General features: G+C 42.8%; 1 protein-coding gene across 2 annotated transcripts in view; it reads left to right on the top strand.

The window, feature by feature from the left end:
* The window catches only part of GLRA1 (glycine receptor alpha 1), an 89,397-nt gene extending 87,967 nt beyond the window's left edge, over positions 1-1,430 (top strand). Inside the window, exon 9 of one of the 2 annotated variants that reach the window (XM_061149463.1) lies at positions 1,140-1,430. In XM_061149463.1, coding sequence (XP_061005446.1) covers positions 1,140-1,430 — 291 coding nt within the window. Of the gene's footprint in view, positions 1-1,115 lie in introns of both variants that reach the window. The other variant, XM_061149462.1, reaches the window with a different exon arrangement.
* The last annotated feature ends 12,597 nt before the right edge of the window (positions 1,431-14,027 follow it).

The following is a 14,027-nucleotide window of genomic DNA, read 5'->3' as shown; positions in this document are numbered from 1 at the left end:
GAGGCTGGAGGTCACCACAAGCCCAGATGAAGGCCCAGGCTGGGGTGGCACAGGCAGAGCTGGACACACACCAGGGACCCAGACTGTCCTGCACAGGAACAAGCAGAAGACAGAGGAGCTGCCCGCAAAACGCTCAGTCTCAAGTCTGCAGAGTGAGCCGATAAAGCCCCCCAGAGCCACACACTGAGTCAGCGGCCACCTCAGAGCTCACGAGGAAGGACCACAAAGCCAGATGTGGTGAGAGCAGGCAAGAGTGTCTCCTCGATCCAGCTGAGGAGAGGGGGAACTGAAGCAGGTCAGGCAGCAGGCACTTGGGTAGTGAGCACGCAGCCGGGAGGTGGGGACGCAGGAAGGATGGCAGAGAATGTGCAACAGGCAGGCGTGCAGAGCACAGGTAAGGGAGGCAGGGAGCCTGGAAAGGTAAGTTGGAACCAAATGATGAAGGGCTTGGGAAACTCCAGACGAAAATCTTTATAAAAGTCCAGAGCCTGTCTGAGGTCACACCTGCCAGGGATATGGGAACACGGAGGTAAGAGACAGCTGTGGTCCCTGGGCTTGCAGCCCTTGCTTGCTCCTGGTCCATTCACTCCCTCCCCAAACCCACACACAGAGGCCTGGGGGATGGGGTGGGGGAGAGGGCAAGGAGGCAACAGAGGCAAAGCAGGGGATCTTTCCAAATTGTCCTCTGGGTTTCTAACAAAACGGCATTCAGAGTATCTTCTCAGCTACAACTTCTGATGATCGAAAAGCATCTTAAAGGAGTGGAGTGAATCTTATCCCCACTTAAAGGAAAAAAATGAAATTAAAAACCCTGAGAGTCACAGGAGGATGTCTTCTGAGGAAGTGACCTGCCCAAGATCATACAGCCACAGGTGACTGAACCATGGTCATTGTGCTGGTCTCAGACTCCACACCACACACCTATCCCCTGGTTTGCATCTGTTTCGGCACTTGATGGCGCCCCTCTATAAGGCATAACTCCCCAGCCAGCCACAGAGCCTTCAGGGGCCTAGAGTGGTGCCGTCTGGGAGGCAGGGCGAGCCAGATGGGCACGGCCTGGCCCCCAGGGGAGTGCCTGCAGGGAGGGTGCCCAGCCCCTGTCTTATTTTAAGTAGAGCCCCATGTTGAATCTGTTCCAGGAGGATGAGGCTGGAGAGGGCCGCTTCAACTTCTCAGCCTACGGCATGGGCCCAGCCTGCCTTCAGGCCAAGGACGGCATCTCCGTCAAGGGCGCCAACAACAGCAACACGACCAACCCCCCTCCGGCACCATCCAAGTCCCCGGAGGAGATGCGAAAACTCTTCATCCAGCGGGCCAAGAAGATCGACAAGATCTCCCGCATCGGCTTCCCCATGGCCTTCCTCATCTTCAACATGTTCTACTGGATCATCTACAAGATCGTCCGCAGGGAGGACGTCCACAACCAGTGACGGGTCTGGGCTGGGGGTCACTGTGAGTGGGCAGAGTGGGAAGGGCACAGGAATCTGAGGGCCAGAGGAGGAGGAGGGGAAGCGAGGTGGGGGGCGCACACGCAGTGTGTGCCATCTCTCAAATGAGGCGATGCATGGCTCAGAATGTGGCACTATCTATTCAACCTCGGGTGGGGGTGGGAGGGGGAGGGAGGGGTTTTTCTAATATGGGAACTGAGGGGCCCGGGAGGAAGGGGAGGGTTTGGGGTGGGGGCAGAGGGGGAGAGTGGCGAAAACCACTTTCAAAAATTTGAGTCCATGGGCTGTGCAGTTTTCCTGTTTGGAAGGAGAATACAGTCTGCCCCAGAGCAGCGGCGAAGCCATGTAATATATATGATATATATTCATGCTTAATGTTAATGCAAAACCACAAGAACAAAAGACTTGTTTCTTAACCTATCAGCCTAGTAACTGCTTAAATTTTTAAAAGTCACAGAAGTGATGGACACTTTTTCCCAGAGTGGAAAACAGTCACAAATCAGCTTGCTCTGGTGTGTCCCACATCACACCCCTCCCAACGCCATGCCTGTCTTCAAACTGGCCCAGGTGGACTCATGCCAAAAAGCCATTCCACCTCTGCTTCAAGGGGGTCTGTGCGGCCCAGGCAAGGGTGGTGGAAATGGGGGAAGGTGGAGAGGAGAAGGGGAGTGACTAAAGAGATGGGACGATTCAGAGGCCCGAGGATGGAGAGTCATCTTCACGCCTCCAGTCTGGGGCCCTCTCTCTCAGCTGCCCCTCTCTCAGCACTCTCATTTCTGTGCTTCACCCACCCCACTTACCCTCCACAACCCAGAAATGGCCCCCATGGTTTTTCTCATCATATTGCTAATATGCAATCTTTTTTATGGTTAAAAACAAAGTAATAATCTCAAGAAATAATATGCAGATAGACTGAGTATAAACAGATGCACTTTTTCAGATGTCTATTTTTTTGGAGAGTGTCTTTGGAACTGCAAGCAGGGGTAGGTTTGGGAAGGTGGGGTTGCAGGATGAAACAGATGTATTATATTGTGGCTCTATGGAGTGGAGTTTTACGAGGTAAAAGGGCAGTAGTAAGGCTGCTGCCACTTAGATATATGGATACGGGTGGAAAGAAACAGTGATGTTTATAAAGTCTGTCCGTTATATTCTGACATTTCATATATCACAAAGAACATGGGGAGCTTGGCGGGGGGGAAGATTCCATTATATTTTTGTAAGTCTTTTTTTGGTTCCCTTTTTGGTGCTTCATTTAGCTTTAACATTTAGGAAGGTTAGACAAATTCTCTTTCCTTCTAACTCTGAAGTGCCAGAACTATCCCAAGATAGCTAGGGTACTCCGGGGGAAAGGAAGAGGGTCTAGGCAGTGGACCCCAGGGCGTGGGGGAGCCTGCTCCAGGACACGGATGTTGACAGGTAGGAGGTCTGCAAGGTGGGCCGTGGGATTAGAAGGGAGCTGTGTCTGGCAGCTGACACACCACTGCACCGGGGACGACGGCACTATTATTTGTAGCATCCTCCCTGCTATGGCCTATAACCAGAATACTGGGATTACATTTCTTTCTTTGCACTTTTGTGGATCAGAGTGGTAGGCAGCTGACAATCAGTCTGGATTCACTTGTGTCTTTGGAGCATCCCTAACTTAGGGCAGGACAGAAGTGAGACACTGGGAACCTAACCCCAACCTAAAGCACCTTCCCCAGGGGAAATGTCTCCCATTTCTCATGGTGCAATAGCTAATTCCCACAGAGGCCCAAAGAAGTGGGTCAAGACAAGGACCCAGAAGTGATTCAAGTCAAGAAAATGCACTATGCGGCCAAAAAGGATTTGGCTTTGTGGCTTTAACGAAAAAGTTGTTTGCAACCAAGTTCCAAGGTCAATAAATCATTGCCTTCCTTTCTCTTGGCCTGTATAGAGCAGAAAACGAAGCTGTATTCTAGCCTTGGAGGGTGTGGGATGGATCCTGGAATCCTTTTTTCTAAGAAGTACTAAGGGATGGGAGCCAAGTGACTAGGAGTCTCTCATGTAAGACCGCTCATTTCCCCACCACTAACAGGTGTCTGAAGGAGGAAAAGTTAAATAGAGGGATGTGAACAATTACTACCAATTCAAGACTAGAATATCAGACTTTGGACTGCTATTAGCACCTTTCATGAGCACTACATTCACTTTATTTAAGGGAGGAGGTGGGGAAAAACTTAATTCCCAAGTGGTACATGGGTCTCTAGAGAGGTTATCAGCCCCTTTCACTAGCACTTTAGTCACTTTATTTAAGGGGAAATCATTTTTAAATTAAAAAAAAAAAAAGAACCCCTTCTCTCTACTTTACACATTATTAGACTAAATTCAACATGTCTGAAGTCTAGGTGAATCAGGCAACAAAGGCACTATGCCACTATCAGCAATGAAGACAGTACCAATTATTCTAAGACATTCTGTTTCTGCTCAAATAGCAAAATCACACTGGTCTCCTTACATGATGAGGTGTCCAGAATCTCTCAGACATAGAAATCACTGGGCCATCTGCCCAACCTCTGCTGGATCCTTGAACTTCTGACACAATAGTGAATTTGTGTGCCCACTGGGTGCTGCCAGGTCTAGCTGACAGTATCCACCAGACAACAGAATTATTTCAAACACAGAGGAGACACAATTTTTTCGCAGGCCATTCTAAACATGGTATCCCTCACAGAAAATAAATGTGAGGTGATGCATGATAGCAATGAAAAGAAGAATGCAAATATTAGTCTTGCCACTAATATGCTTGGGTGACCTTGGGTAAATCACTAAGCTTTGGTTTCTTTAACTATACAATGGGGAGAGTGTCACAGGTGATTTCTAGCACTGACTGTTCTATGGGTTTGAACTGGTCTGTAGGAATTTCATGCATCAGAAAATTTAATATCATTTTGATTTCTGAACTCTCCAGGTGGCCATGAGCATACATATGCACACGTATATAGACATATAATTCTTGTTGCCTTTCTTCTTTGGACAACTGGCAGATTTGTTTTTTCCTTTTGCTCTACTTTATCAAAGGTAAACAGTGGTGATGGAAAAGACAGCAATCATTATTATAATGTCAAAAATCCCATCATGAATTAGGAATGGAGCATGCTCAAGGAGAAGACATTATCATTAATGTATAATGTAGTAAGGATTTAGCAATTAATTATATGGATCTCATCTAATTATAGAAAATCAAAGTAGGTAATTTAGGCCTTTTTTTTTTTTTAAGATGGCTCTAATAAACAGGGCAATATTTTCTTAATTTCCTTTCAATTTGCTCACAAAGGACATCATGCCCTGGGACTATGCATGCCAAGTGCTAATGTAGGGGAAACTGATTTAGGTGTAACAAGTGGTTTACTGGTTTTCAAACCCTTTACATGTATAGACCAGTATTGATGCATGGAGGAGAATAGATACTGGCATAGACCAGTGGGTGATTTCACCCGACTCCAAAACTGCAGCTATTCCTAGAAGTCAAATTTAGGAGATGTCAATTAAGCAGATAATACCAACAACTTCTCACCTATTTGTTTACAATAGATCTCATTTGTTTCAAGAGCAGTCAAACATGTATATGGAATTTAGAAAGGTGATAACGATAACCCTATATGCAGAACAGAAAAAGAGACACAGAAATACAGAACAGACTTTTGAACTTTGTGGGAGAATGTGAGGGTGGGATATTTCAAAAGAACAGCATGTATACTATCTATGGTGAAACAGATCACCAGCCCAGGTGGGATGCACGAGACAAGTGCTCCGGCCTGGTGCACTGGGAAGACCCAGAGGAATCGGGTGGAGAGGGAGGTGGGAGGGGGGATCGGGATTGGGAATACATGTAAATCCATGGCTGATTCATATCAATGTATGACAAAACCCACTGGGAAAAAAAATAATAATAATAAAAAAATAAATAAATAAATAAATAAAACAAAAAAAAAAGAGCAGTCAAAATAAATGGCTCAGCTCTGCCATCCTCTGGTCCTTTCAAGTATTCAAGAGTCCATTCTTGACAAATGCTATAGGGAGTGACCAAGGACAGACATAAATTGAAAGGAAAATGTGTGTATGAAAGAGATACCTTTAACTTAACTCTATTTTTATTTTGTCTTCAAAAAACAAAAGGTAATTTGATCCAAATTACTTCTTTAATTTAAAAAAAGGGATTCCTCTAGGAAGTTCACCAGTATATTCCATAGGCTATTTTTTCAAACTGGGGAGAAAATATATATGACAGGAGACAGTTCTTCTCTTTAGAAGTATGCACTTTTATAAGCATCATTAAAAAGAGATGAGATGGTGTTTTGTGAGGCTTCATATTAGATTGCAGAATAGATCAGTGGCCCAGCTAAGCTGGTACCATCACTGGTAAGAGCCATGAAAATTAGATTTCTTAGTTAATTGTAACACTGAAGTTGAAGGGAGCTGAGTTATCATCATGTCTGCAGTAACTGCCTCCTTAGGAGAAGCTGGCGAGCCGTGGGTACAATCTGTATCAGTTTTGGGACTGGGCTGGAGATCTGAGATGTGCAGATATCCCCCCATCTGGCTGGAAGCCCAGCCCGGGACAATCAACACCACTCTGAAAGCTACCAGACTTATTCAATGAGCACCTTCTACACATTTAAAAGGCTGCCCTCCCCACCAGCTCTGAAGAGCCAGGCAAGAATCAGGTTTCCTCTGTGAGCTATGATCTCAGATTGACTGCAATGCTTGCTCTTTGAGGGGCTGGTAAGGTCTGTTGAGAAAGTATGAGTGGATCACTACCCCCTGATTAATAAAACCAACCAGACCAAAAATTCTAGAAGCAGGATATTCTTAAAATATAATTTTTTTCTTCGACTAAGACCCTTCTCTTAGAAACCAATTCCTGAAATTTGAATGAAGAACCCTCCTATTTCCCTACAGCTCTAGGAACCAGAAGCTTATCCTGACTAGAGGAAGGAGTAAAAGACATACACTTTGTTTTGATTGAGCTGGGCTGCTCTTAACTACTTGTAACACTGTAAGGAAAAGCATATGTTGCAAAGGCTTTGGTCTCAGAGTATCATGAAATCCCAATGGATAGAAGGAACTTCTGTAGACAGGTTGAAATCCCTATAATAATTAGGAATTAAAAAAGAAAAAAAAAAAAACAAATGCCTCCCTTCCCATCCTAGCCCATGGGGTAAGAGAATGAAAGCGATGACTACTTTCTGGCTCAGGATGTCCAGGAGGACAAGAGCAAGCTGCCAATATCTCTCCCATCCTCGAGGCATCTAGAATCTTGAGGGCCCAGACTAGACGATGCCTCTACCAAGTTATTATCCTGTTGCTTCCTTAAGGATTTCTTAGGCTGTAAACAGCAATGGCAGGAGATAAGTTTGCTCATATGTGGGTGCCATTTCATGCTGTTTTGATGGAGCTGTGTGGTTATTTAAAGCAATAATTAAGGTGCTTTATCATTCTTTGAAACAACGAAATGAGTTCCGAAGTAGAAATTATTGCCCAATAATTTTTAGGATCATTAAGGCTTCTTTAGCTAGGATCCAGACCATTACTTCTCCCTCTTCTCTCTCCATCCCACATCTGCCTCCTTCCACTGTCTCCCTCCACCTCCTCTGTTTCATCAGTTTGTTCACCTTGTTTTTGAAACCCAACTCTGCCAGAAGATGTGGATGTATTTCTGAGGGGGTGGGGAATGGAGTCCTGGAGTGGGGACTAGAATGAACTAGTAGCTCCTCTCTCGTTTGCTTTAAGGCTGTGATTTCTATTCTTCCTCTAGCTCTTGCATTTTGAAAAATTCAATGCTCTGAAAAATGCTCATTGGAACACTGGGTCAAAAAGTCAGACTATAGAGAATGGCAAGCCAAAAATATACCCTTCAGAGAGCCCAATGACGAAAATTATATTCTACGTAAGGCTATTAACCAGCTATAGCGCAGAACCAGGTCACTAACCTGGGGGTTGAAAGACAGACTGGCGACAATACACTCCAAGCATGACGGGCCAACTGTCCTGCCTCCCAAGTCCCTGCATTGCCTTGTTTCAGGCCTGCCGTTCTTCAGATTCAACTGTTCTCTCACGCGACTCCAGAAACCAGTGTTCTATGTAAACACACCTGTCTCCTGAAGTGGACAGAGGTCAATGGGCATTGGGTCCTCATTCTGGCACTACCTCAGGCTCACCAAGGAAATGCAGGTAAGCTACTCCACCTTCCTCGGCCCAAACACCCCCTGTAAACAGAGGGCACTGAAGGAGACTTATCAAAGCCAAATTCTGGATATTTTGAAGGGCTGACCACGAGGATACTGTGCATTCTAAAAAGGTTCCGTTGTTTCCCCATTTCAGTGACAGGCTTGGGACCCCACCCCAGCCCTTCAGTGGGCAGGTAGGGAGAAATTAAGAAAGAGGAGAGTCTTGGTCCTCAAGGAGATTACCATCTTAATTTTCTGGCCATTAAAGTCCTAGGTATTTCACAGTATGGATAAAACTAACTTCTCACCTGAGAATCCCAGCCAACATCAGGACAACATTCTGCTCTCGTAGTTTAGCATGTATGTCCTGTGAAGGCTGCACCCCACTTCGCAGGGAAGTTGTTTGAATTCTCTATGCCAGAGACTCTGGAAGAATCAAAGAGAAACGTGTCAGATTGAACTTGTGAAATACCCCTGGGGAAATAACTGCACTGACTCCAAGTTCCCCCTAGCTTGTCACCACACATCATTTAATCAGCAAGACTTAGAAATATTTTCCTCTGTCCCTCTCTCTCTAGCTGCAGTTGCAGGCAGAAAATAAAAGGGGAAGGTGGATGCTTCATACCATTGGGAAGGTTCATCTAAATTCATACCACTAGCTAGGTTATACTAATAAAGAGAAGAACTATTATAGCAAGTATGGTGCCGTAGAGCCAGCTGTCTGCAAACCCTCCCCTCCCCCAAACAAACCTCATCTTTGCAACGATGTTCCTGAAATCATTTCCACATTCCTGTAGCTCCAACAAACACTCCTTATAATCAGAAAACACTGCTCCTGCCTTTCCCACCAGGGATGTATTTATGCTTTATAGCAATAGAATCTCTTCAAAATGCTTACAGGATGACATGACAAATAATCTTCACTCCCTTCATCTGGCCCTGAAATTAATGGGAATATTGCAGACTGAACTTTTTTCTGGTTCCAAATCTTTTAAAATTAATAGACTTTTTAAAAACTCACCATTTTAGATTTCACATAAGATAGTAAAACAGAAATGATAATGCTTCCATTAGGAAACCAACTGCTTCCTATCCCAGCTCCCCATCACCATATAGCCACTTCCTCCTTTGTCCCTAAATGATTCAAGCCAGGCATATTTTAAAAGACCTCTAGAATGGATAGATGTGTGATAAAACATATATAGTGAAATAGTAGTTTTATAGTCACTGTAAAGTTCTATCTTCCCCTCAGTTTCCCTGTCTCTAAAACAGGAGTATTGAATTAGTTGAGCATGAAGTTTTCCTAGCTGTAAAGCTTGTTGATTTTTTTTTAACACCACTTCTCCAGTTGTCTTTTAGTTGCAGAGAAAAAACAAGGACTTCCCGAGACTCTGTGATGGTCTTACTCTTCCTCTTCTCCTCTCAACTTTCCTCTCTAAACCCACTCGTGATTTTCCTAGTACAGTGGAAAAGGCACGAGCTCTGAGTTAGAAGGCTGACAAGCAAGTAGGTGAGTAATCTTGAGCAAGACCATCATCTGTCTGACTCTCAATTTCTTTCTGTATCTGGGGATAATACCCACATCACAGACCCACTGTCTCAATAAAATGACATAATGTTAACTCCACCCCCTTGCTGTAAGCTCTAGAGCATTTTCATCATCTCAGCCTCTCTGAAACGCCTTCTTTACTTCTTCCTGTTTGCCAGAAGAGGTCACCAAAAAGCTTTCTTTCACAACTGAGGCTGGTACCCAAAGGGCCAAACCCACCCACCCTCCAGAGCAGCTGATTCATGCTGGGAAATGTCATACCTAGGGAAAATTCATGCCTAGCCCCAAGCATTCTCTCACTGGTGAATTACTCTGAGCTCACTTCAGAGGCTGTACACTTCCCAAGAAACCTAAATTCTAGTACTGATTCCACTTAACAAGCACTGCATCCCTTTTTCCACAGACACCATTTGAGTACTACCTAAATATAATAGAAGCACCATATTTAGTAAACTCTGTGAATAGTGCTCAATCACATGTAGACTATTAAGAGATTGTGAATAAACACTGAATATGACAATAGTACTGTTGAGCACCTACTATATGTCAGTCTATAACTTAATTCCCACAATGGCCCTCATCCTATTTCTCCTTTTATAGATGAGGAAACTGAGGTTCAGAAACCTTATGTTACTATTACTAGCCCAAGTCCCAGCCTTGCCCAAGTTTGACATCATTATAGACAATGGGAAGCCAAGTTTTGAAACAGGCATGACATTTTTACCTCTTCCACCCATCTGTTTTTGACTTCAGCAAATTACTTCACTGTGACCTTAGTCACCTGCTTGTAAAAACCTCTTATCTTCCCAAATTGTTGAGTATAAAGTCAAGTAATTGATGTGGTAGTTTCCTTTGTCATTAAAAAACAATATATTTAAGAGACAATAGTTTAACTCAAAATGTTATCTTCTATCTTCTGATAACACACATGGTTCCTTTTGCCTAGGCACATCCCAAGATACATAAATTTAACCTCCTGTAACATTACATGCCAAGGCATACCATTTTATATTAGACTGGAAATCAAGCATCATGTAAATCAAGAACCCAACCAAAAGAATCCTTGGCCTCCCTCTTGGTAATAAACAATATAAACCAGCCCACCGTTAAAGACTGAGAGCCTACTAATCCAGTGTTTGGTACATGAAGGATTTGGAAGTGATATGGGGCCATTTTCTGGCTTTAGAACTGTAGAAGCGAGCAAAATCAGTTGACAGCAGGGCAGAGTGGGAATAAACAGCATTTGGAGGACAATGAGAACACTTGTTTGTAGTCCTGTAGGAGAGGTCACTGTGACCTGGAATGGCTTGGATTTGGCTGGACTCATGGGTATAAGAACTAGATCTTTTCTGCAAGTCTTTCCTAGGTCCCTCTAAAATACTCAACCAAGAACCTACTAAAAATAAGGCACAGGAACCAAAGATAATTACAGAACTTAATTTATGAAGTGAAATGTGATATGGACATGAATAACTAAGCCAAAAGATATGGTAACAGATGAGGCAGAGAAATCAGGAGAGGTCTCTTGGAGGATGGCTATCTGGGCTCAGACTCTTAACAAGATAGCAGTTTACTTTTTTAAGCCACCTTTCAAAGTGTTAAACCCAAGATCACCACTTCCTTCAAGTAGCTGCAGAGGTAAAGAGGGAGCAACTCTTTATATGAACATAACCCACCGCCACTCCCAAAAATTGTTAATAAGCTACTACTTGTCTCCAAGCTACTACTTGCCTCCTTACGTTTCTGGCTAAACAATCACCTAGGTAACTTGATGTGTACAAACTAGCCAGACCAGTTCATAGGAGTAGGCTTCTTACATTTCTGAGGTCCCCTCAGAATGGCCTCATCCATGACTCTACAGTTGCACCCACAAGTCTGGCCTGTGGCGTAACAGGACCATGAGCTATAAGCAGCAATGCCAGGAAATCTTGGCTACTGCTCTGAGGGCTAGAGCCGTACTTCTGTGTAGCTGTCTGGATGCTGGTGAGCAAAAATGGCACTCTGAATGGACCCTATCTAGTGACTACAAGTCAGGTTCAGCAGGTCGCCAGGCAACTGTCGAGTGCTTGCCTTTGGGTGATTTTTCAAAATATCTCAGCCTAGAGAAAGCAGTTTAGCCCTTCAAGGTTTGAGCTGGAAGCTCAAGGGGGAAGTTTCAAAAGAAAGTGTTATAGCCAGGACTAGCGTGTACATATTCTTTCCAGTTTTCCTATCAGCTTTGTTTTTAACCTCCCTACACCTGCCTGTCTTCATCTACCGGCTATTTATTCAGTCTACTGTATCAAGGCAGTTTACCATGAAAGCAGGGTATCAGAATATAACAGAGCTTCTTTTCTTACAACGTAGGAAGGGATAATAGAAGTACTGAAGTAATTACTAGTGTGGAATGCGGGAAGTATGTGACAGAGAAAGGAGGGTACCATGGACTGTGCAGAAAATAAATCATGGAATGTTTCATGGCTGACAGGCCATTTGAGAAGTAGTAACCTTAAAAAACATGTGAGATTTTGACAGATGGGAGAATATTCCGGTAGAAGGAACATAAGTAAAAATACAGAGGTAAATAACAAGGGGCACAATATAAGGCACTGTGATTATCCATTTGGCTGAAGTCTAATGAATGGTAGGTCTGTTTGGAAAGACAGATTTGGAGTACATCAGGACTACCTTAAAAGAAAAAACCAAAAGGGTATTCCCTCATGGTTTGTAAAGCAGTTCATTCTACCACCTCGCCATTAGCTGATATTAATACTTCCAACCTAATTCAAACTTACCTGTACTTTCTTGCAGGAAACTCAACTTTATCTTAGCAGCAGATATAGTGAAGTACCCACTAGAAACTCACATCATCAAGGACATCAATTCAAGTATTAAGCAGTTAGTTTGTGATAGGGAGGCACTAGAAAGAGGACAATAAAGGTACATTCAGCTCACTATTCTATAGTGATTCTGAGCAAGTTACTTTTAGAGTCTTATCATTTGTCAAATATCAAGCCAAGCCAATCTTGTACAAGGCAGGAATTTGGAAAGGAGACACTGTGCTCCTAATGTTGTTACATTTTGTTAATCTGAAATATTAAACAGAGATGACCCAGAAGACAAGTACAGTTTAGCAAACCCCCCCTTTTTTTTCAGCTTTAACTAAAATAATTCTCCCAACCCAGAGAACATCTCTCCATTCAAAGCATGAAATTATGACTATAAAGTAAAAAGTGTATGGAGGGGGAAAAAGTCAAATATGAATAGAAAAAAAAATGACAAAAGTAACTGGTTTTTAGTAAGTCATTGCCTATGGAAGTATATAAAAAGGATAGTTTCTTTCCGAATGATTTACCTTTCTTCAGAAAGAATATTTTTGGGAAAGAGAAGGTTAGTATTACCTATCCTAGTAAATGACGGACTGTCCCAAGTCTTTTTTAGAAGTGGTGCTTACATATCAAATAATCACTTTGCTAAACTCAGTTTTTCCCACATTAGATATATTTCTACCTCATCTAAAGTTATACCATGTTCAACATGCCCTTTAGCCAGACTATGTAAGAGATAGAAAAAAAAAAAAAAATTGGACATTACCACAATGCATTTCAGCATTTTTTAAATCCAGACTATTTCATATTTTGATGGTTCAATCTTCCCATACTTGATCCATTATATTTTCAGCACTAACAACAGTTAAAATGAGATGAGTAAATTAAATCCCAAAGTGTGCATCTTTGCTACTTAGTATATTGGACACAGATAAAATACCTACCCAATGTGATTTCTGCACACATTAAACAGAAGAACAACGTTCTTAAAAAAGAATTTTTTTTCAAAGCAAGTTAAATAGCCAAGTTCTACTTTCAAGACAAACATACCAACTGACTTCAGCAGTCTGAAAATAAGTTTGAAAAACAATGCAATACACATCTTCACTGTTGTAATTAGACTTGACATGTACAACATGAACCACAGAGTGTCTAAGACAAAACCCTTAATGCTTTTATGCCTGGAGGTAAGGTTGCCAAAGTTATCCCTGTCTCATTGTCTGGATCAGTCCAAACTCAGTTTATCTAGAATGATTCAAATCACTGCAAGCAATGTAAATAACTAGTGTCATTCTAGGTGAAGTGCACTTGGAAAGTACAGTGACTGCTCACTTTCTAAGTGTTCAGACATACTAAAGTGCTTCCAAACCACACATTATCTGGTCCTCTCCCAGGACAAGCCATTTCCAGAGACCTCATTCTCAAATTTGACTGACCCAGGGAACCTGGGATAAGACAAATTACCTTGCAACCAAAGCTGTGAATGCCCTGAGGCCCTACTTGGAAACTGGCCCATAGACAACTGGGGATGAACAGGACTATTTGATATCCAATTCATAGCTAAGTCAACATTAATGAAAAAGCACTGTTAGACTGATCTACAACATTCCAAAATGAGTGATAACATTATCAAATAAATGCTCAGTCACTGTACCTTATTACATAATTTATCTTAGACTTACTTTCTTTTTTCTTGTCGGGGTGGGGGGGGAGACAAGATTCATTCGCTGAGATGGGCCAATCTCAAGATTTCCCCTCAACCTTGCCAAAGTAAATGACTTCTGCATCACTGGAAGTCAGCTCCAAAGGGCTTGCCCTTCAAGCTTTCCCCATTTAACTCATGTAGATATTTGCACAAAAGATCTGCCCTTTGTCTTAAAAGTTGCCTGACTTGATGTTTAGGCAGAAGAGCAAATCCCATGTATGGTAATTTTGCAAGTAATTTTACATTTCCTTTTTTCTGAAAAGGTAACTGCCAACTTAAATGTGTGATACAGTGGAGATAAAAGTTGATTACTAAGGAAACTTCCCTGGG

This window comes from Dama dama, chromosome 9 (genome assembly GCF_033118175.1).
Source record: "Dama dama isolate Ldn47 chromosome 9, ASM3311817v1, whole genome shotgun sequence".
Taxonomy (NCBI): domain Eukaryota; kingdom Metazoa; phylum Chordata; class Mammalia; order Artiodactyla; family Cervidae; genus Dama; species Dama dama.
The sequence above is the reverse complement of the archived record's forward strand: the minus strand, read 5'-3'. Positions and strand labels throughout refer to the sequence as shown.